This window comes from Mus musculus, chromosome 9 (genome assembly GCF_000001635.26).
Source record: "Mus musculus strain C57BL/6J chromosome 9, GRCm38.p6 C57BL/6J".
In the NCBI taxonomy this organism is placed as follows: Eukaryota; Metazoa; Chordata; class Mammalia; order Rodentia; family Muridae; genus Mus; species Mus musculus.
The window spans coordinates 46,120,015-46,144,309 of NC_000075.6; the positions used below are offsets into that span (position 1 = coordinate 46,120,015).

Genomic DNA, 24,295 nt, shown 5'->3' on the forward strand with positions numbered 1-24,295 from the left:
GTATGCTGTTCTCAAAATAATCCTGCCGCGTGCCAGCCCCTGCTCTGTGACTTCATCATTTCTTCTGTTGTTCCTCCTCCTGCTGTTTAGAACCCTCCCCTTTCCTGCTTACAGCTAGGGCTTGCCATTGTCTAGCGGTACTGCAGTGCTCTTTAGGACTGGGGCTCCTTAGTTGGGGGGAGGGGCAGGGACACGCACAGCCTCAGCTTGGGCCTTGCTGTGGTTTCCGCCCTGTGGTTCAGGATGACTGTCCTGAATGGAATTCATTTTCCCTCAGCTCTGTTCCTTCCATACTCGTTACACATCAGCTGGCAGCAGGCCAGGAGCTTCTCTGTGCTCCCACAAATTGTCAGCTACTTTACTTCTGGCCCCTGGCTTGCCCTTTGACAAAGGAATTGATGTTTTTGATTCAGAATTGTGTTGCTTAGTGAAGCCAGTCTAATCCATGCCATAGAATGCTCAAAGTTTAAGGCCACATTCTAGAAATATTGAAAGCATCAGTACCTATATTCAATAGAGCCTCCTCCCACCCCTGCCCCACTTATCTGTAGGTGATAATTTTCAAGACCCTGATGGGGGTTCCTGGAGCCATAAACAGTGGCACCCCCTTCTCCCTCACAAATAAAATAGATTAGCCGTGGACTGCAGTAACAGTTATGTGGATATGCTCTTTATCTTGACAGCCAACCAACTGTAGATCTTAGCAGCTCTAGCTCATGATTTCTCTTCCATTTCTATTGTTGGTTTCTTGAGGCAGAGTCTTGCCTTATAGCCCAGCTGGCCTCACACTTAGGATTTCTTGCATGAACCTCCCTAGTGTACAGGACTATAGGCATGCACCGTCATGCCAGCTCCCTTCTAATAAAGGCAAGAGGGTGAAGGAAGGAAGCCCCTCTCAACTTCCCCAGGACACCCCGGGACTGCGGAGTTACCAGCATGGCTGCTCTTGTACTTTGGGGTACTTGGATCAGTAAAACACAGGTCACCTGAACATGATCTGAGTGATGTTGAGCAGCGAGCCTGACTACTGAGTAATAGGGTAGCGAATATGGCATGGGTGTGCTGTGTGGAGAGATGATTCATGCCCCAGCAGGACACAACTGCCTATAGACAACTTCCTCAAGCTTGGTAGACTGCCATCAGTTTAAAACTGGCACCCTTTATTTCTGTAATTTTCCATTTAATACTTTGAGATTGAAGTTAGTTGCTACCTGAAGCTGTATAGAGTGTGAAAATGGAGGTTAGGATGGTGCCAATCTCGTGTATGTGTATCACAGGCCAGACACACTTAAGCAGGTTGTGTGCATGCCCATGCCCATGTTTTACAGAGAAGGAGATACAGGAGTTAAAATAACTTGCTCTATATTATACATTAAGAGACCGTTCTAAACTTTTTAGTTTAAGCAACTGGCTTCTTTTTTGTCCTTGCTTATGATCCTGTATCCAGAACTGGGCCAAGCTCCCCTTTCAGTGTTTTGTGGAGTCTTTGTCTCCTTTACCCTAAGGAGCAGCCCAGAATTTGATGCTGTGGAGGAATTCCATAGAGAGGTACTGTTTGCTATGGTACGGTTTGGGGAGCAGGCCCAGGAGAAGCAGGTGCAGTGCCAGGCCAGCTGGTAGAGTGATGTTTGCACAATGACCAGCAATGCCTGTGGGCCTCACAGATCAGAGTTGCAGAAGGTGTGGTGGCCCCGCTCTTCAGTGTCTTAAGGCCCCTCCCGCTGCTCTCTGTCCACTTCCTTCTCTGCTCTAAGCCTCCTGTTCCCCGTGTGTCTCTCTGGGTGGAAGTGCTCATCCTCTGCTCAGCCACTGCACCTCTGTCCCAGAGGAGATTCCAAGTCCTGGAAGTCATAGCTGTGCCCTTTAGTCCTGGAGCTGGAGACACACGCAGGGCGCACATTCCTCCAGCAGGCTGAGTCCTGGGCACTGCGCTCAAGCCTGCCTCTTGGTACCTTTCCTCCTTGCAGTCTCCACTCTGATATCTGAAAAAACTGCAAATAAAGTCACCTATGTGCCAAGCATCCATACGGGTGGCTAACTTACAGTCATCATGCTCTGAGCTGAATGTTTTATTAATATTGATTTATGTATTGATTAAGTGATTGAAACTAAGATACAGAAACATTTTTGAAGTGAAACAAGTATTTTGAGTATTTCTCTGAGGATGATAAGAAAGTTGAAGATTTAGTAAATTAAACTGGACCCAGTGGCTCACATGCACCTTTAATCCCAGCACTCAGGAGGCAGAGGCAGGACGATCTCTGTGAGTTTGAGGCCAGCCTGGTCTACAGAGCTAGTTCCAGGTCAGTCAGGGTTATGTAGAGAGATCCTGTCTCAAAACACCGAGTGGGGTGGTGGGGGTATGACTTAGTGGATTGAAACAAAGTCCATCATCTTTCATTCTGTTTTAAAATGTCTGTGCTGTGTTACATGGTGAGTCACTCCCATAATCTCAGTACTCTGGGGTCTGAAATAAAAAGGTGGCAGTTGAGACCAGCCTTGGCTACAGAGTCTGAAGAAAACCAGTGTGGCCTGCGTGGTGTCTTGTTCTGAGACCGTGTGTTGGGGTTCATAGGATTTTAATGTTGGTTTCTTTCTAAAGGCCAGACCACCTGGATCTGCCGCATAGTCGTTGTTAATGACTAAGTATTGGGTTTGCTGCTTACTCTTCTGTGCCTTAGTTTCCATATTAATAAAAAAGGTTCATAATCACACAGGCGTTATGAGGCTTAGGGGAGTTGTCGACATAAGGCAGTAGGAGCTGAGACTGTCACAGGGTGAATGTTCTGTATAGCTGCTGTCACCAACTCTGCCACCCCTGTTTTGCCCCCTCCTGCTGGCACCTTAGCCACTTCTCAGACCTGTCACACATGCTTCGTCTTTGCAGGAAGTCCTGCCCTCTGCTCATGGAAGCATGGTTTGACCTAGCTAGCACTGGCCACATTTTTTCGGTAACGAGATGTTCCGTCCTGGGCTTTTACTGTGTAGGCAGCGTAAGAATTACAGAGAACCCATCTGCTCTTGGAGCCTATCCGTTGAGACAAACTTCCTTGGAATCCATATCCTGTCTTTTAAAAAGAGTTACACTGTTTTATTACGTGACATCCTGAAAACACAATGCTAGCCATTTAAAGTGGGTTTAATTTTCTTGAGTAAACTGCTTTTAATAATGCTCCCATACGTTTCCTTCCTCTGTTGCCAGGTTGCTATTAAAATCATAGATAAGAGCCAGCTGGATGAAGAAAACTTGAAGAAGATTTTCCGGGAGGTTCAGATAATGAAGATGCTTTGCCATCCACACATCATCAGACTCTACCAGGTAGGAGGGCCGGGAGTCCTGCACAGCCTACAGGAAAGGCTGCCTCTGGGAAGATGTGGGTGCGCGGAGTGAAGGGCTGCCATCCGAGCACTGCCCCACCCTTCTTCCCTGCTCCCTGGGACCTCCACCCATGTCCTTTGATTCTCCCAAGCAACACACAGACCGAGTCTAAGGCTAAAAGTTTCCTTCTGTGGATCAGAGTTCCTCAGCATTGTGGAAACCGCAAAGGAACAGAGACTGTGTTATCACCTCATGTGATTATTTAGATATCACATGAGTTTAAACTATGAATTACGGGTGTCGCTGGGTAGTGGTGTTGCACGCCTTTAATCCCAGCACTCTGGAGGCAGAGACAGACGGATTTCTGAGTTTGAGGCCAGCCTGGTCTACAGTAGAGTGAGTTCCAGGACAGCCAGGGCTACACAGAGAAGCTGGAGAAAAAAACAGAAGAAGAAGGAGTTCTTGCCCGAGTCAGCCCTTACCCTCTTGTCTTTTCTAGATGAGCCAGGGCTTAGTTCTCCAGTTGCTATCTCTATCAGAATATAGGTTAAACCCCGTATCATGAAAGCAATTTCTGTGGTAGTTTTTTTAACCTTCCTACGAAGCAAGCCTTGCTTTGCACCACCAGCAAAACGCTACGGCACAAGTAGTGCATCTCTTGGATGGAATTTCAGACTGACCAGAAGGATGAACCTCGCCTTAGCAGGCTGGTGGAAGAGATATTTTGGGGAGAGGTGGGGTTCCTCAGATTGCAGGGTGCTGAGTGTGTTCATCCAGCCTGCTCCCAGCTCTGCAGCAGTAGTCCTCTCCAGAGTTGAGGGAAGTGTGCTCACTGCTGTGAGTCAGCAGGGGACGTCTCCTGACCCAGGTATGTGTGAGGCTGAAGAAGCAGGCCGCCACTATGGCAGACTTGCCGAGCCTGCTGATCCCTATGGAAAAGCAACCATGTATAGAGGCATGCGTGGATAAGCCCACAGCTGTAGCTCCCCTCTGGAGTCAGCTACTTGCAAGGTGAAATGAGTTTTGTCAGTCAGACCTGCTGAAATGTATCATGGTAAACAATGTTGGCAAAAGCTACCTTCTATAAAAAGCAAATTTAGAATCCTCCCTGCTGATGTCTGAAGGCCCTGCACAGTGAGGCAGGTGTCTTACCTTTGGCTCCTTGCCTGTCTTGGTGGAGTGAATGAAATTAAGTATTTCCTCCTGTGTTTATTTTGCTAATTTGTTCTTACTCTGTATCCCAAGCTGGTCTCTCACTCATAACCCTCCTACCTCAGCCTCCCAGACTGCTCCGGACTAAAGGTGTGCATGGCCACACCAGCAGCTGAATCCACAGGGACTCGCTGTTATAGTGAAGCACCCTAAAGTACATGTGGGACTCAGGCTGACCTGCTGGACGCCACTGCGTCCTGCAGAATTGATGATCAAGTTTATGATCCTAGCCTCAGGTCAGACAATCTGCCTTTTCCAGCTCTGACTTTGACTCCGCCTTCTTTGACTCTGTTTTTATTTTGCCTTCTGGGCCTAGAATTGTTATCTTGATTCTGAGCTACCAGAATGCAGGACTAGAGCGTGTCTCCCTGTGGGATCAGGGCTGTGTCCTCAGGTCTGAATGAGCAAGTGTGCCTAACTTACCAGAGACAATTTTGAGTCCGAGAAGTTGAGTAGTAAAAGAACATAGGCAGCTAATGAGAGTTAAAAAGGGAGGGATACAAAGAAAACAAACAATACAATATTTTTTCTGAATACCTGCAGTATATTTAATATAGAACATTTTTGTCATAAGTGAATTATGGAGACAAGCCTTTCACAGCAATGGTTTGATGCCACTGGAAGGGCACAGCTGTATTACTTGAAGATGAACTTAAAATGTATTCATAACATGGATTATTCTAAAGCCATTAAAAAGAAAGGCAGGCATGGTAGAACAGGTCTGTAGTCACAGTACTTGGGAGGCTAAGACAGGATGGCAGGTACAGCCCAGGGTGGACTGTGTAGTGAGTTTCAGATTAGCCTGGTATATAGTAAGTTCCTCTGTCAAAAAAACGACTCTTCCAACCAAGCAATAAACACTCACACACACACACCCTCACATGTGTTCCTATTCTACACATATGTGGTGTTGATGTAAAAAGATAAAAAAGAAAGGGCTGGAGAGATGGTTCAGTTTTTAATAGCACTGACTGCTCTTCCAGAGGTCCTGAGTTAAATTGCCAGGAACCACATGGTGGCTCACAACCATCTGAAATGGTATCCCAATGCTCTCTTCTGGTGTGTCTGAAGACAGCGACAGTATACTCACATACATAAGATAAATAAATAAATTAGAGAGAGAAAAAAGGGGGAGAGAGGGAGAGGGAGAGAGAGAAAGAGAACCCAGCAAGCAGGATAATTAATGAACCACGTGTAATAAAAGTGTGGGTCTCTTCTTTCAGAGGTCCTGAGTTCAAGTCCCAGCAACCATACAATGGCTCACAACCATCTGTAATGGAATCTGATGCCCTCTTCTGCTGTGTGTGAAGACAGCTACAGTTACTCATATATATAAAATAAATATTCTTTTAAAGAAAAAGTGTGGGTCTGAATTGAATAAGCTGTAGCCAGAGCCAGGAGTGACCAAAGTGACTGAGAAGTTAAATTTTTAAAAGAATGTTTTGTTTTGTTTTGTTTTGTTTTGTTAAATATACTATCTGCATTGGTGTTTTGCCTGGATGCCTGTGCACACGTGGATGTGATCCTTTGGAACTGGAGTTACATAGACAGTTACAAGCTGCTCTGTGGGTGCTGGGAATTCAACCTAGGTCCTACGGAAGAACAACCAGTGCTTGTAACCCCTGAGCCATCTTGCCAACCCCAATGTATTTTATTTTAGCTTAAGGTCATTTTAAGGTAAAAATTGAAACAGTCTAAAATGTTTTTATGATCATTGAAAGGATAATGTTCTGGGAACATTGAGGTAAATGTTGACTGTTGTTTCTGACTTCTGTTTTAAATCGTGGCCTTATATAACATGGGGGCTGCAGCTCAGTTGTGTCATCCTAGCATCCTCAGGGAGCTGCCCAGTGCTCAGCCTGTCTCTGTGAGAATGAAGGTAGATGGGGGCAGAAGCCTTTGGCCTTCAGTTTCTGCACCAGTGATCCTGACAAAGTCATGCATGACATACAGGGTTTGGAAAAAAGGGAAACAGCACTGACTGTGGACTTTTAAAAAGTTACAAAACAGACTGCAGACTGGACAAAGTACAGCTGGATTGCATTATTGAAAGGCCTGGCATTTTATGGGATCCACCCTTTTATGAACAAATGGTCCATGAGAACGAAATTCACATTTCCATTTAGAAATCAAGTCCTGTGTGGTTTCTAGCTGTTCCTTGATGACCCAGTTTTCTCCCTAAGACTCTCCCTCTGGGTGGGATATGTGAGGGGCTCTCTTGAGTTGTAAGTGATGTTGAAATTGAACTTTTTCTAATTCTTAGCAGCGTCTTTGCTTCTCAGCTTATCGGATTACAGGACCATGCCTCTGAAGCAGTAAATGTTCCCATTTCCCCTTTCTCACAGTAATATCTGTCCCTTCCCCATGCCTTGTGCCCTTTAAGCAGGGCTGTTACCGTCAGAATCACTGGTTCTGCTGGACCAGCCTGCCGCCTGTGTCACATCGCTCTCTTGCTTTTGCGCAGGTCATGGAGACAGAGCGCATGATTTACCTGGTGACAGAATACGCTAGCGGAGGGGAGATATTTGGTAAGTACTTTCACTGCATCCTTTAAACAACCCTCGAGCACACTATGCCAACCCAGAATAGCTGTCCTGTGTCTTAGCCGCTGTCTCAGCTGTCGCCTGATGCTGCAATCTATGCCATCATGGTAATTTCAGCATTTTTTTTTTTTTTTTTTTTTTTTTTTGGCTCGGCCAGTTAAATCCCTCCACTGTGTTTATTCTTGAGCAAAGGTGTTTTGTTTGATCTAGTTTGATGTTAACAGCTGAGATAAAAGATCTCAGAACCAAACATTGCTGCCATTCATGTGCCTGAGGGGCTTTCCTGTTACCAGGCTGCAGCTGAGGTTGCCGGGGTGATGGAGATCCCACTTGTGTGGGAGCCCCTGGTGTGAGGAAGGGCCCTACATTCTTAACCCTTGTTTAAATATAACCTTGAAACCTGTCCCTTGCTGTGCGCACACAGTCCCGGAAGGCTCTGATTACTTGCCTCCAGTAGCTGCTGTTTCTTCTGGGCTTGACCTTTGTACATCATGAGATCTTGACCTTTGTACGTCATGAGATTTTGTTCCAGGCATACCTGACCTGGTAAAAACTAAAGAAAGAATTCTCTGTGCTGACAGCAATTAACACGGCCAAATAGAGGTGAAAGGCAGATTGGCAAACTTAAACTCCTGTATTCTAAAAGAACCAGTATTAATTTACAACACTTTAGAAGTATAATATCACTTTTCTCATTAATGTATGTATTCATTTTATATCCTGATCACAGCCCCCCAGCCCCCTTCTAACCCTCATAAGTTCCTCTTCCTATTATCCCTTCCTCTTCTCCTAAGGGGAAGCCCCCCTTGTATACGGCCCTGCCCTGGGACACCAAGTAGAAGCAGGAATGTGTGTGTCCTCTCCCATTGAGGTGCAACCTGGCAGTTCAGCTAGAGGAAGGGGAGGGTTCCAATGGCAGGCAGCTCAGTCAGAGATAGCCCTGACATAGTTGTTAGGGGAGCCACATGACGACAAAGCTGCACGTCTGCTATAAATGTGTAGGGCACCTATGCTGGCCCATGCATGTTCTTTGTTAGTGGTTCAGTCTCTGTTAGCTTCCATGGGCTCAGGTTAGTTGACTCTGTAGGTCTTCTTGTGGTGTCCTTGACTGCTCCCGCACACTCAATCCTATCCCGCACTCTTCCACAGAACTCCCAAAGCTCTGCCTGATGTTTGGCTGTGGGTCTCTGCGTTTGTCTCAATGCACTGCTGGATGAAACCTCTCAGGAGACAGTTATGCTAGGCTCCTGTCTGCAAGCACAGCAGAGGATCATTAATAGCGTCAGGGTTGGCTCTCTCCCATGGGATGGGTCTCATCTTGGACCAGTCATTGGTTGGCTGTTCCCTCGGTCTCTGCTCCATCTTTATCCCTGCACATCTTGTAGGCAGACAGATTTTGGGTGGAAGGTTTTGTGGGTGGATTGATGTCCTTCTTCTTCCACTGGATGTCCTGTCTGGCTATAGGAGGTGGCTACTTCAGTCTTTATATCTCCAGTTGCTAGGATTCTTAGCTGGCATTACTCCTATAGACTCTCAGGAGGCTTCCCACTTTTAAAGTGAACATTATTTTTTAATTAATAGCTATGTGATGTGGTGGTGGTGGGTGAATTTGTAGGCTAGGCCAGACATGGTGATGCATACCTTTAATTCTAACACTCTGCATGTAGAGGCAGAGAAATCTTGTGAATTCTGAATCAGCCTGATGTCAATAGTGAGTTCCAGATCAGCTATTGCTACCTGGAGAGATCCTGTCTCAAAAAAAGAAAAAAAACAACAAAAAAAAAAACCATCAACTTTTTACAGGAAAAGTATCATTGTCACTGCTATTTCCCCCCTTTAATAGAGGACCAAGTGTTTCTTCCTCTTACCTTTAAACGGCGGTGTTTATGCTTATTTTACACTATACAGTGTTTAAAGAAACACTTCATTTCAAAGAAATTAGTGCATTAAAATCTCAGAATAATATTGTATATCAAGACAATAGTGTAGGCTTTTAGTACATATGATAATTACAAGCCAATCAGTAACTTTGGAGGTAATGGTTCCATATCAAGACACTGATTTTCCTCCATGAAGAAATCTAATAGAAGGCAATCATGGAAATCTATGTGTATCTTAGACTAGGAGAATGCAGGCTGTGAAGTCCGTACCGGAGTATAGCAGTGCTATAGAGAGCACAGACATCTTCCTGGTTTAATGAGTCCACAGAGTGGAGAATAGAAGAATGCCAGAGACTGGGAGAGAGAAGTTGCCTGATGCCACTGGGGAATACATGGAGGCCTGACACCCAGGCACACGGTTGGTTCACTGATACTGCTTCACATTGGGTCACAAATGCACACAAAACCAGTGGGCAACTTTTGTTACCTAACACCTTTTATGAACTTTGTCCTGAAAGGAAGCACAGCATCTGATCCACGAACTGCCTGTTAGCTAAGTCATAGTAAGGCCTTTGTTCACAGAGGGGCACTGATATCCTTAGAATAACAGAGGCTGGCTCATCTTAATGTTCCTGACACTCTAAGCAAGCACAGTGCATGTGTCCTGCTTTGGGAACACTGCCCTTTTCTAGTTGATTTCTTTTCAAGACAGGACTTCTCTGTGTAGCCTTGGCTGTCTGTCTTGGAACTCACTCTGTAGACTAGGCTGACCTCAAATTCATAGCAGTCCACCTGCCTTTGCTTCCTGAGTGCTGGGATTAAAGGCATGTGCCACCATGCCTGGCAAGAAAACAGATCTTAAAAGGAAAGATAACAGTCCTTTTTGGTCATAAACCCTTTGTGTATATGTAGCTTAATGCATATGTAGCATGAGTACACAGAACACAGTTTTGGTATTTTTTAAAAAGGGAATATCACACAATTATCTATTACAACCTAGCATATAATTATATGAGTGAATATATTGTTAATTGACATGATTAATATTGCTGTGTGCATGTAGGAGTTTGCATGCCAGGACACGTGTGTGAAGATCAGAGTACAACTTGTAGGAGTTGCTTCTTGCCTTCCACCTTGTTTTGTGGCCAAGTGTTTCTTGTTTCTACGACTTCACTGTCTATACCAGGCTAGCTGTCCCATAACCTTGTGGGTGATTCTCCTGTCTCCCATCTCAGTGTAGAGACACGGAGACTATCACATGGGGGATCTGAACTCTGACCATCAGGCCATCAGGGCAAGCTCTTTTACCTACTGAGCCATCTATCTCCTTGGCCCATAGTAGACTTTTTAATGATCCAGTTGAAGAGAAGAAATTACATATTACCCAAAGAAATTACTAAAACCTCACACAGATTTGTGGAGGAGCTCTGTGACAGAATAGCTTACCTAACTTGTGCCAAGGCCTGGGTTTGGTTACTATCAAATCAAACCCCAAATCAGACGGACAACGAGACTGCACAAGGATAAGCTGTCTCGTGTGGCACTGATTTTCTAAAGTGTCTGTGTACACGATAAGAGAAGAGGCACTTAGTCAAGAAGGGAGGTGCTGAGGGGTGGAGGCGGAGTTCAGTGATAATATGCTTGCCTAGCATGCATGAGACCCTGGATTCCATTTCAGCAAAGGTTAATGTGGGCCTGGGGAGGTGGTTGTGAGGCCTGGCGTAGTGCAGGGATGGATAGGTTCATCCATAGACCCTCTGCTGGAGGCAAGTAACCCAGTCATTCTTGGACTCAGTCCCAGGGCCTCTAGAATAAGGTCTACAGTTGTGAAGATGGACTAGGGCTCATGCTATGGATATTTCAAGTCCAGCCCCCTGTAAGTCCCTAGGTTTGACCTCCAGTTTTGGGTGAAGGGTGTGAGTGTAGTGAGTCAGCATAGAGAGCTTTGGCATATGCTTCCCTTTGCCTTCATGTTAAAGAACAAACGGGAGTGTTCAAAACAGCCAGGGCTGCGCAGAGAAACCCTATCTCAAAACAAACAAACAAACAAAACAAAAACCAGAAAACCAAACCAAAAAAAAAAAAATCAACCAACCAAACAAAGCCCTAAAACAAACAAAAAGAAGAAATGGTGGACAATTTTCGGCAGGAGTCACGCAGACGTCTTATCAGCTGCCATGTAGAACTGATGAGAATTGATCTACAGACTGATCCTGTGAGCAAGCAGCAGTGAAAGAAAGAAAACAGTTATTCAAGAACATCTATGAAAATTCAGTAAGCAATGAGGGTCTAGATTCTTGAGCCAGCCCTATGCATGGCACCACAGCCTCTCTGACTCTCCCATGCCCTCCTCATGTGCACACAGGCTGGGTGAGGTAGAGACAGATTCCAATCTGGACATACATCGAGGTCTTCTTAGTACTGGCATCTGGAGAGGTGGCTGTCTTCCCGGGAAGAGTAGATTAATGAGATTTGTCATCTCATTAATATTTATCATCTTTCCTGTTACCTGTTGGGGAGGCTGTGTCCTGAAGAGTGTAGTTGAAGTGGAGTCTCCCTTCTGTTTGGAGAAGCACATCACTCTTGGCTTGGGTCATACATAAGACTGGTTTTCTGCCAGTTGGGCTGAGGTGATGTCAGGCCATCTTCCCATTTCTTTTCATTGCACTTCTGCTCCCAGAGTTTGATTGTTGCTCACAAGTTGCCTTCGACTCTATCTAGCTCCAGCCATTAGAGAGAAAAACAGACCTTAATGCACACAGGTAGATCCCAGTGTCTTCTCAAAGGGCCTGCGTTCATGTACAAGTGGAAAAGAAGGTCAAGTAGAGGATGTGCTGAGAGGCACCTAAGGAGTTAGATCCACGAAGCCGTCTCTGCCCCCAGCCTGATGGCCTACAGCAGAGTCCCTCAGACGACACCTCTGGAAAGAGCTCTCCTGAGTCAGAAGTTATTAAAAAAAACTAACAAACAAATAAAGCACTGATCAGAAAGCATTCCTTCAAAGGGACCAACATTTGCTATATTGTTTGTAAAACAACTCGCATCCACGAACAACACAGTGGGCAATCAGCTAAGAATTAATGGAGTTGAATGGCTGTGTTTGGCTAAGAAAAGAGGTGTAGAGACTTCAGTTCAAACTAGGGAGATCCCAGAATTTGCCAGGCTGTTTTGCCCAGAAGAGAGGACCCAAATCCTAAGAATATGGATGGAGTCAATCCAAGTGTTGAAAAGGAACAAAGCAGACAGAAGCTTTGAGGTGGGAGGTATATCAGAAACCTCAGGTACCCCAGTCTGTCATCTAGAACACCCAGTGTTCAGCCAAAGCAACAGGACCCCCAAACAACAAAAGCACTCCCAGTTACTGGACCACAAGATGCAGACCACAAGAAAATGATAATAGGCAGGTAGATGATGCCAGATTTACCAGAAGAAAACATAAAGATGATCACAGACACAGAGGGGCTCACCAGTGAAGCAACAACGGTAAAGGCAGGAATCATAATGTCACTTCAGATAAAGAATATCAACAGGAGACATTGTTTTAAAAAATTATTGGGCTGGGAAATAAGTAAATCATTAGAAAGTCTCCGCAACAGAGTTGAACTGCCTGAAAGAAGAAACACAAACTCAAGGATAGATCAGTAAGATTGCCACACTCAAGTACAGAGATGAGAAGAAGGAACTAAAGGCAGCTTCCAGAGTTGGTGTCAGTCAGGAGATTCCTGTGCACAGTGAGAGGAGACAATCAGGAACATCCTCTGCACAGTGGGAGGAGACTGTAAGGAGCATCCTCTGTGCACAGTGAGAGGAGACAGTCAGGAGCATCCTCTGCACAGTGGGAGGAGACAGTCAGGAGCATCCTGTGCACAGTGGGAGGAGACAGTCAGGAGCATCCTGTGCACAGTGGGAGGAGACAGTCAGGAGCATCCTCTGTGCACAGTGAGAGGAGACAGTCAGGAGCATCCTCTGCACAGTGGGAGGAGACAGTCAGGAGCATCCTGTGCACAGTGAGAGGAGACAGTCAGGAGCATCCTCTGCACAGTGGGAGGAGACAATCAGGAACATCCTCTGCACAGTGGGAGGAGACTGTAAGGAGCATCCTCTGCACAGTGGGAGGAGACAGTCAGGAGCATCCTGTGCACAGTGGGAGGAGACAGTCAGGAGCATCCTGTGCACAGTGGGAGGAGACAGTCAGGAGCATCCTGTGCACAGTGGGAGGAGACAGTCAGGAGCATCCTGTGCACAGTGGGAGGAGACAATCAGGAGCATCCAGTGCACAGTGGGAGGAGACAGACAGGAGCATCCTGTGCACAGTGGGAGGAGAAAGTCAGGAGCATCCTGTGCACAGTGGGAGGAGACAGTCAGGAGCATCCTGTGCACAGTGGGAGGAGACAGTCAGGAGCATCCTGTGCACAGTGGGAGGAGACTGTAAGGAGCATCCTCTGTGCACAGTGGGAGGAGACAGTCAGGAGCATCCTCTGCACAGTGGGAGGAGACAGTCAGGAGCATCCTCTGCACAGTGGGAGGAGACAGTCAGGAGCATCCTCTGCACAGTGGGAGGAGACAGTCAGGAGCATCCTCTGCACAGTGGGAGGAGACAGTCAGGAGCATCCTCTGCACAGTGATAGGAGACAGTCAGGAGCATCCTCTGCACAGTGGGAGGAGACAGTCAGGAGCATCCTGTGCACAGTGGGAGGAGACAGTCAGGAGCATCCTGTGCACAGTGGGAGGAGACAGACAGGAGCATCCTCTGCACAGTGGGAGGAGACAGTCAGGAGCATCCTGTGCACAGTGGGAGGAGACAGTCAGGAGCATCCTCTGCACAGTGGGAGGAGACAGTCAGGAGCATCCTCTGCACAGTGGGAGAAGACAGTCAGGAGCATCCTGTGCACAGTGGGAGGAGACAATCAGGAGTATCCTGTGCACAGTGGGAGGAGACAGACAGGAGCATCCTGTGCACAGTGGGAGGAGACAGACAGGAGCATCCTCTGCACAGTGGGAGGAGACAGTCAGGAGCATCCTGTGCACAGTGGGAGGAGACAGTCAGGAGCATCCTGTGCACAGTGGGAGGAGACAGACAGGAGCATCCTCTGCACAGTGGGAGGAGACAGTCAGGAGCATCCTGTGCACAGTGGGAGGAGACAGTCAGGAGCATCCTCTGCACAGTGGGAGGAGACAGTCAGGAGCATCCTCTGCACAGTGGGAGAAGACAGTCAGGAGCATCCTGTGCACAGTGGGAGGAGACAATCAGGAGTATCCTGTGCACAGTGGGAGGAGACAGACAGGAGCATCCTGTGCACAGTGGGAGGAGACAGACAGGAGCATCCTCTGCACAGTGGGAGGAGACAGTCAGGAGCATCCTGTGCACAGTGGGAGGAGACAGTCAGGAGCATCCTGTGCACAGTGGGAGGAGACAGTCAGGAGCATCCTGTGCACAGTGGGAGGAGAAAGTCAGGAGCATCCTCTGCACAGTGGGAGGAGACAGTCAGGAGCATCCTGTGCACAGTGGGAGGAGACAGTCAGGAGCATCCTGTGCACAGTGGGAGGAGACAGTCAGGAGCATCCTGTGCACAGTGGGAGGAGACAGTCAGGAGCATCCTGTGCACAGTGGGAGGAGACAGTCAGGAGCATCCTGTGCACAGTGGGAGGAGACAGTCAGGAGCATCCTGTGCACAGTGGGAGGAGACAGACAAGAGCATCCTGTGCACAGTGGGAGGAGACAGTCAGGAGCATCCTGTGCACAGTGGGAGGAGACAGTCAGGAGCATCCTGTGCACAGTGGGAGGAGACAGTCAGGAGCATCCTGTGCACAGTGGGAGGAGACAGTCAGGAGCATCCTGTGCACAGTGGGAGGAGACTGTAAGGAGCATCCTCTGTGCACAGTGGGAGGAGACAGTCAGGAGCATCCTGTGCACAGTGGGAGGAGACAGTCAGGAGCATCCTCTGCACAGTGGGAGGAAACAGTCAGGAGCATCCTCTGCACAGTGGGAGGAGACAGTCAGGAGCATCCTCTGCACAGTGGGAGGAGACAGTCAGGAGCATCCTCTGCACAGTGATAGGAGACAGTCAGGAGCATCCTCTGCACAGTGGGAGGAGACAGTCAGGAGCATCCTGTGCACAGTGGGAGGAGACAGTCAGGAGCATCCTGTGCACAGTGGGAGGAGACAGACAGGAGCATCCTCTGCACAGTGGGAGGAGACAGTCAGGAGCATCCTCTGCACAGTGGGAGGAGACAGTCAGGAGCATCCTCTGCACAGTAGGAGGAGACAGTCAGGAGCATCCCGTGCACAGTGGGAGGAGACAGTCAGGAGCATCCCGTGCACAGTGGGAGGAGACAGTCAGGAGCATCCTGTGCACAGTGGGAGGAGACAGTCAGGAGCATCCTGTGCACAGTGGGAGGAGACAGTCAGGAGCATCCTGTGCACAGTGGGAGGAGACAGTCAGGAGCATCCTGTGCACAGTGGGAGGAGACAGTCAGGAGCATCCTGTGCACAGTGGGAGGAGACAGTCAGGAGCATCCTGTGCACAGTGGGAGGAGACAGTCAGGAGCATCCTGTGCACAGTGGGAGGAGACAGTCAGGAGCATCCTGTGCACAGTGGGAGGAGACAGTCAGGAGCATCCTGTGCACAGTGGGAGGAGACAGTCAGGAGCATCCTCTGCACAGTGGGAGGAGACAGTCAGGAGCATCCTGTGCACAGTGGGAGGAGACAGTCAGGAGCATCCTGTGCACAGTGGGAGGAGACAGTCAGGAGCATCCTGTGCACAGTGGGAGGAGACAGTCAGGAGCATCCTGTGCACAGTGGGAGGAGACAGTCAGGAGCATCCTGTGCACAGTGGGAGGAGACAGTCAGGAGCATCCTGTGCACAGTGGGAGGAGACAGTCAGGAGCATCCTGTGCACAGTGGGAGGAGACAGTCAGGAGCATCCTGTGCACAGTGGGAGGAGACAGACAGGAGCATCCTCTGCACAGTGGGAGGAGACAGTCAGGAGCATCCTCTGCACAGTGGGAGGAGACAGTCAGGAGCATCCTCTGCACAGTAGGAGGAGACAGTCAGGAGCATCCCGTGCACAGTGGGAGGAGACAGTCAGGAGCATCCCGTGCACAGTGGGAGGAGACAGTCAGGAGCATCCTGTGCACAGTGGGAGGAGACAGTCAGGAGCATCCTGTGCACAGTGGGAGGAGACAGTCAGGAGCATCCTGTGCACAGTGGGAGGAGACAGTCAGGAGCATCCTGTGCACAGTGGGAGGAGACAGTCAGGAGCATCCTGTGCACAGTGGGAGGAGACAGTCAGGAGCATCCTGTGCACAGTGGGAGGAGACAGTCAGGAGCATCCTGTGCACAGTGGGAGGAGACAGTCAGGAGCATCCTGTGCACAGTGGGAGGAGACAGTCAGGAGCATCCTGTGCACAGTGGGAGGAGACAGTCAGGAGCATCCTGTGCACAGTGGGAGGAGACAGTCAGGAGCATCCTGTGCACAGTGGGAGGAGACAGTCAGGAGCATCCTGTGCACAGTGGGAGGAGACAGTCAGGAGCATCCTGTGCACAGTGGGAGGAGACAGTCAGGAGCATCCTGTGCACAGTGGGAGGAGACAGTCAGGAGCATCCTGTGCACAGTGGGAGGAGACAGTCAGGAGCATCCTGTGCACAGTGGGAGGAGACAGTCAGGAGCATCCTGTGCACAGTGGGAGGAGACAGTCAGGAGCATCCTGTGCACAGTGGGAGGAGACAGTCAGGAGCATCCTGTGCACAGTGGGAGGAGACAGTCAGGAGCATTCTGTGCACAGTGGGAGGAGACAGTCAGGAGCATCCTGTGCACAGTGGGAGGAGACAGTCAGGAGCATCCTGTGCACAGTGGGAGGAGACAGTCAGGAGCATCCTGTGCACAGTGGGAGGAGACAGGCAGGAGCATCCTGTGCACAGTGGGAGGAGACAGTCAGGAGCATCCTGTGCACAGTGGGAGGAGACAATCAGGAGCATCCTGTGCACAGTGGGAGGAGACAGATAGGAGCATCCTGTGCACAGTGGGAGGAGACAGTCAGGAGCATCCTGTGCACAGTGGGAGGAGACAGTTAGGAGCATCCTGTGCACAGTGGGAGGAGACAGTCAGGAGCATCCTGTGCACAGTGGGAGGAGACAGTCAGGAGCATCCTGTGCACAGTGGGAGGAGACAGTCAGGAGCATCCTATGCACAGTGGGAGGAGACAGTCAGGAGCATCCTGTGCACAGTGGGAGGAGACAGTCAGGAGCATCCTGTGCACAGTGGGAGGAGACAGTCAGGAGCATCCTGTGCACAGTGGGAGGAGACAATCAGGAGCATCCTGTGCACAGTGGGAGGAGACAGTCAGGAGCATCCTGTGCACAGTGGGAGGAGACAGTCAGGAGCATCCTCTGTGCACAGTGGGAGGAGACAGTCAGGAGCATCCTGTGCACAGTGGGAGGAGACAGTCAGGAGCATCCTCTGTGCACAGTGGGAGGAGACTGTAAGGCGCATCCTCTGTGCACAGTGGGAGGAGACAGTCAGGAGCATCCTCTGCACAGTGGGAGGAGACAGTCAGGAGCATCCTCTGCACAGTGGGAGGAGACAGTCAGGAGCATCCTCTGCACAATGGGAGGAGACAGTCAGGAGCATCCTCTGCACAGTGGGAGGAGACAGTCAGGAGCATCCTCTGCACAGTGATAGGAGACAGTCAGGAGCATCCTCTGCACAGTGGGAGGAGACAGACAGGAGCATCCTGTGCACAGTGGGAGGAGACAGTCAGGAGCATCCTGTGCACAGTGGGAGGAGACAGTCAGGAGCATCCTCTGCACAGTGGGAGGAGACAGTCAGGAGCATCCTCTGCACAATGGGAGGAGACAGTCAGGAGCATCCTCTGCACAGTGGGAGGAGACAGTCAGGAGCATCCTCTGCACAGTGATAGGAGACAGTCAGGAGCATCCTCTGCACAGTGGGAGGAGACAGACAGGAGCATCCTGTGCACAGTGGGAGGAGACAGTCAGGAGCATCCTGTGCACAGTGGGAGGAGACAGTCAGGAGCATCCTCTGCACAGTGGGAGGAGACAGTCAGGAGCATCCTCTGCACAGTGGGAGGAGACAGTCAGGAGCATCCTCTGCACAGTGAGAGGAGACAGTCAGGAGCATCCTCTGCACAGTGGGAGGAGACAGTCAGGAGCATCCTGTGCACAGTGGGAGGAGACAGTCAGGAGCATCCTGTGCACAGTGGGAGGAGACAGTCAGGAGCATCCTGTGCACAGTGGGAGGAGACAGTCAGGAGCATCCTGTGCACAGTGGGAGGAGACAGTCAGGAGCATCCTGTGCACTGTGGGAGGAGACAGTCAGGAGCATCCTCTGCACAGTGGGAGGAGACAGTCAGGAGCATCCTGTGCACAGTGGGAGGAGACAGTCAGGAGCATCCTGTGCACAGTGGGAGGAGACAGGCAGAGTATCCTCTGCACTGTAGGAGACAGAGCATATTCCGTGCACAGTGACAGTATTAGGAGGGTGTAGAGACAGAGGCAGAAACTGTAAGAAAAAATGGCTATGAAAATAGCAGACATTTTGAAAAAATAGTAACTCACATGTCCAAAAACCTCAAGGACTTTCAAATGTAGCCTAAATACAAAGGCCCACAAATAGGTACATCACAAGGAGAACCGATGGGGTCAAAGGAGGAATTTTGTGATTTTAAAAGAAGACATGTATGTTTTTTTCTTGTGATGTCTGTGCTTCAGCGGCAGTAGTTATACAAGTATGACCAGTTTAAATGATCACGCATTAGAATAGGAAAGGCTGGAGGTCTACGTGAAATTGAAAACCAAGTGTGTTGGGAACCAGAAGGCCAGATAAAGTCCAGGAATATGGCTCCCAGCATGTGAGCTGCTGTTCACACGCTGCTGTTGCTCTTTGGAAATGGAGCAAGGTCAGCTGTGGAACTGAACTGTGAATTTAGGTTAGTTTACAGTGGCATTTGAATGGCAGCCAGAGCATTGTACAAGAGATTTTTTATTTTGCTGGGGCAGGGGTGAGCTGCCATAGAGAAAGCACTTTCTCCAAGATCACTCGCACTCTGGCACCAAGTGTAAGTTGAGAAATCCCCCAGAGCCATTCGGGTGTGATAAACTGCTGGAAGACTCTCAGAACTCACTGCTGTGCCCTCTTCCAGGGAGAGGATGTCGGTGAAACCAGCCAAGGGCGGTGTAAAGCCGGCAGGCCCACAAGTGCTGGGTGCAGAGTCTTCATTGTCCTTTGCCTGGGTGTGCTTTGTCTTGGGATGAGTGTGTGACAATATGCACAGAATATTGTTACAGGGAGGCTCAGCCTTTGCATCCACATTTTTATTTTATGTGTGCCTTATTGGTTGGTTGGTTGGTTGGTTGATTGATTGATTGATTGTCCATACTGTTGACCTCAATTTTCAGGACAATTGACATGATGTCCCAGAGTCCCAAGCTTAATTTCATATGGTTGGTCTTCCTAGTGTTCCTACATTATTATTAGACCTTCTAACACGACTGAGGCTCCAGGCTAATAAAGACCCCACCACAAAGCCAAGGGGAGGTTAGATCTTTTCTCCGGGCAAGGCCACATTCTGATTCCATACTGTACAGTGCTTTCATATTTAATTGCACCCTATTTTGAAAGAACTAAAAGTATTTTACTTTGGCCATAGTCAGTCAGTTCAGTGTTTAATTGGTAGTGTGCCATGTGTAGACTCTGGACTTCTAAGACGTAGTGTGCTTGAAAAGCAGAGAAGAGCAAGTCTCACTGCTGATTTCTCTATCGTTCCCGGTGTGAAATGTGCTGGATAAGTTGCTGAGATCAAGCGCAGAGTGAGTGGTACTGCTTGCTTTCCTCTGTAGTTGCTGGCAGTTATGCAGATGTGCTTCTATGTCGCTGATCTAGAAGCGGTGATGAGCCCGTGCTTCACATGGGGAATGCCTGACCAGGAGCCTGCACTGGGAAATGCTTTCAAATCAGAAGCTTTTGAATGCCAATATGATTTGGGGTTTTGTTTTGTTTTGTTTTTTGAAACATTTTTTATTCTGGGGGGTTTTAGATGAGAACTATCTGGTAAAATTTATATGAGTGTTCAAAATAAAACTAAACCCTGAAATTGGAAATACTGATCCCAAGCATTTCCGATGAAGGACAGTCTGTCTGCACTGGAGTTCGGTGGCAGAGGCAGCCTAGCAAGAGAAGCTGCTAGCTTCTAGCAGCACAGCTCTACAGCATGGCCATAGGAGGGGTGCTGAGCTCAGAGGAAAGCTCCGCAGATGCTGGGATGGAAGGAAGCTGCCTGGTAGGTCTCAGTAGCTGTGTTTATGCTGACCTTGCCTAGGGGACCGGAGACTGAACCACTCTGGACATCGTGCTAGTGCTGCCATCTCACCCAGCTCTTGTGCCTCGCTCACCAAGTGTCTTACGAGGGCTTAAAACACACAACCCTGTCTCCAACTGTAGCTCCCAATGCTCTCCTGCTCCTTCCACATTTGGCTGTCCTCTGTCCTCCACTGTAAGGTCTAGATATTGTCCCATTTCTTTCTGCAACTCTCGTCCCACATCTTTGTTCCACTTACTTGAGAATCTTTCCTGCATTTCCTCATTTGAGACAACTTTAACTAAACTTTATTTTTCCTACTGGCTTACTATTCTGTATCTCATTTTTTTCTTTACTTTTCTTATTAGTCTTTATAACCAATTGACATATACTCAGTCACTCATTAGTGTGTAGCATTTTTATGCTCTGTGTGCATGCCATGCATCCACATTGAAGTCATTGGACAACTTTATGGAATTTCTCCTCCCCTGTCTTCATATGGGTTCCAGGGACTGAACGCAGGTCATCATGTTTCCTAACCTGCTGAGCCATCTAACTGGCCCTCACTTGTTTACATCTGACCTTACCAAAGTACATCTTGACAGTAAAGAGTTTGTCTTGTATTTTTGGTTCTAGAGAGTCAACATTGCCCTTACACATGATAGGCAAGAGATACTGAACCATATCCCAAGCCAGGATTTTGTAATTTTTGGTGCTTGCCAATTCTCAGAATAGTTCCCACAGAAACTGCATAGGCACTAACTATTTATAGATCAGCTGAATGAAAGAAGGAGGGAATGAAAATGGACTGATGGACAGATGGCATTACAGCTGTGACCTGCTCTTATTGTTTAATGTGGTGTCCAGCACAGCACGCACATATTCCAAGTCAAGCAGAGAATGAATGGCCATTTCTCCTGCTCACTTATTTTAGTTGTGTGAGGTTTTGACTTAGGGGAGAAACATGTTTATCTTTGCTATTTGAGTGTATAGAGAAAAGGAAGCAGATGGGAAGTTTGACCTGGAAGAAGTGGAGTGCATCACTGCATGCGTGTTGTTTGCTCTATTAGCTGACTCGGTGAAATGAATATTGCGGCTTAGCACTGCGTTGTAAAAGGGCAGCCATGACAGTGTGGCTCTGCCTAATGTTCCAATAGAATTGAGAAGCTAGTAAGTTTGGCAAATCACTAAATTCATAATTCAAAACTCCCCCAATATAATTTCTTGAGATATATTCCCTCAAACTTCCTATCATGTGCTCTTAAACCCAGCACTTGATCAAAAGCTTCCTGGATGCCAGCAAAACCCATAGGCATTGAAGACAAAGTGCTAATTTAAGAGGAAGCTGCTGAAGTGTGAATGACTTACTAGGAATGCTCTCACTTACTTAAGATAACATTTCCCAGTTGTTAGTTCAGTTTTAAAAGGGATAATTTTTATCTGTCCCAGCCAACTTCTAAATAAATGAGACAGAGACTATAAGATTTATTTAACCACCGCCGGGTGGTGTCTCGAAAAACCAAAAACCAAAAACAAAAAAAAAAAAGAGAGAGAGAGAGATTTACTTAACCCAGCTTTACTTTATGGTACAGTATCTGAGCATTTATTAGTCTGTTTTAATCCTGCGAGCTAACCTGGCTACCTCTCAGGTGTATTCTCATGGTGTCTCTGTGACCCTTTCCTTATAGACACCCGACCCCTGCTGGGATTGGAAGTCCAGCCTTATTCTCTCCCCCAATCAGTCATTGGATGATCAGCTTTTATTGACAAATCAGAAAATGAATGGGGAGCAATGTTTACATAGCATTGAAATAAGAGATTATTAGAATAAGCATTGCAGTGCCATGTCTGGATTGCAACCAGATATGGGGGCAGAAAATCAGCATTGGAATAACAAAGGATAATCTTTACACAGTGCACAATAACATTATGCCCACATCCAATGGTGCCAACAGGCATGAAACCCAGGAATTCCCACAAACCAATTTATTTATGCCATGGAGCATTCAAGGACTGCCAGTAGGGCAGGCAGTGGTGAGGGCAAAATTGTGTAACCATTGAATGCTACACCGTGAGGTCCATGTTCCATTGAGAACTTTTATCTTGTTAAATTCTAGATCTTCAGGGACATTAACATAGCACATACTGTGTGCCAGCTTGCTGTCACCTTTAAAACATATGTTATTTTAACCACATACATTCTTTGTATCCTTCTAAACAAAACTAGTATTCTCCCATCAAACTGGTTCATTATTATTATTATTATTATTATTATTATTATTAATTATTGTTATTATTAGACTATGAAGACTAGTACTCTGCTCAGACTTTACATTGGAGGCAGATAACCACACCACTGTGCTTATCTGATCACTGATCAAACAAATAGGAGCCATTTCCTCCCCAGTTAATTCCTCATTTGTTAGTCTGTAGTTTTGCTTTCTTAATATCATACATAGCTAGTTTATGTTTGTAATCTGTACAGGATGCCTGCAGAAGCCACTGTGCATTTCCCTCAGAGCGCCATTGGCTCTCTTCTCTTCTCTTCTCTTCTCTTCTCTTCTCTTCTCTTCTCTTCTCTTCTCTTCTCTTCTCTTCTCTCTCCTTTTATCTTCTTTTCTTTTCTTTTTAATTAGATATTTTCTTTATTTACATTTAAAATGTTATCCCCTTTCCTGGTTTCCCCTCTGAAACCCCCACCCCCTCCCCTGCTCCCCAGCTCACCAACCCACTCACTCCCACTTCCTGGCCCTGGCATTCCCCTATTCAGGGGCATAGAACCTTCACAGGACCAAGGGCCTTTCCTCCCATTGATGCCCAATAAGGCCATTGTCTGCTACATATGCAGCTGGAGCCATGAGTCCCACCATGTGTTCTCTTTGGTTGGTGGTTTAGTCCCAGGGAGCTCTGGGGATACTGGTTAGTCCATATTGTTGTTCCTCCTATGGGGCTGCAAACCCCTTCAGCTCCTTGGGTCCTTTCTCTAGCTCCTCCATGGGGGATCCTGTCATGGACAGTTTTCTGATCAAGATGTTATTTGTACCATGTGAGCTCAGTGCACGCCGAGGCCAGAGAATGATGTTGGCTGCTTTTCTTTCTCTCTACCATAGTTTTGAAATACAGTCTCTCATTGGACCTGTAACTCACGATTTCAGTAGGACTCTGGTAGTGAGCTTCAGGAATCCTCCAGTCTCCACCTTCCAAGGGGTCAGATTACTGGCATGTACCAAAAGCAACATTTTACATGGGTGCTAAGGATATGAGCTTGGATCCTCATGCTTGCACAGTCTCATCAGTCACTATTTGTGGGTTTTTAAAATATTTATTTTTTTCATGGAAGGTTTTTGAGATAAGGTCTCATTGTGTAGCCTATTCTACATTGAGTTCACCATCCCCTTGTCTTCTGAGTGCTGGCATCATACCCAAGCCAAACATTTTTTGCTGAATTTAGTATATGTATGTTCGAAAGGAATTTTTTTCTGTTTTGTGTGTGTACATAAATATACATGTGTATGTGTCAATATAAATCTGTATACATACACACTTTTCCTGAGAGTTTTTTCAAACTATGTTTTAACCCTTTTAGGAAAATGTAGTTTTCCTTGGTCTAGTAATAAAGACATGAAAAGATATTTAATTATAACCTTTATTGATATCTACAGTTTTTAATTTCTTATTTGAAATTAATATGTCACATTTCAGTATATCTTCAAAATGTCTTGAAGATATTCCAGCCAGCATTCCATTTTTTTAAAGTTGTAAAATATTCAGTACACAGAATTATTTTAACCATTTTCAGTAACATTAATAATGACACTGCAGTCCTGTCATCTGAAACTTTGCATTCTGTAGAATGGAAACTCGAGGTGTTAATCACTGGCCACTATTCTGCCACCCTACAGTTCCCCCAAAGCATCACCCTTCCTGATGTTTTGAGCTTAACTACTTTAGGGACTTATATAAATGGAATCACCCCGTATTTGTCCTTGTGGGACCAGCTTATGTCACTTATGATGTTCATGTG

At 47.4% G+C, this 24,295-nt stretch overlaps 1 protein-coding gene across 2 annotated transcripts in view; it reads left to right on the top strand.

The window, feature by feature from the left end:
- The window catches only part of Sik3 (SIK family kinase 3), a 211,375-nt gene that overhangs the window by 107,195 nt on the left and 79,885 nt on the right, over nt 1–24,295 (top strand). For both annotated transcript variants that reach the window (NM_027498.3, XM_006510590.3), the window contains exons 2-3: nt 3,203–3,319; nt 6,996–7,059. In NM_027498.3, the coding sequence (NP_081774.3) occupies nt 3,203–3,319; nt 6,996–7,059 (181 nt within the window). The remainder of the gene's footprint in view (nt 1–3,202; nt 3,320–6,995; nt 7,060–24,295) is intronic.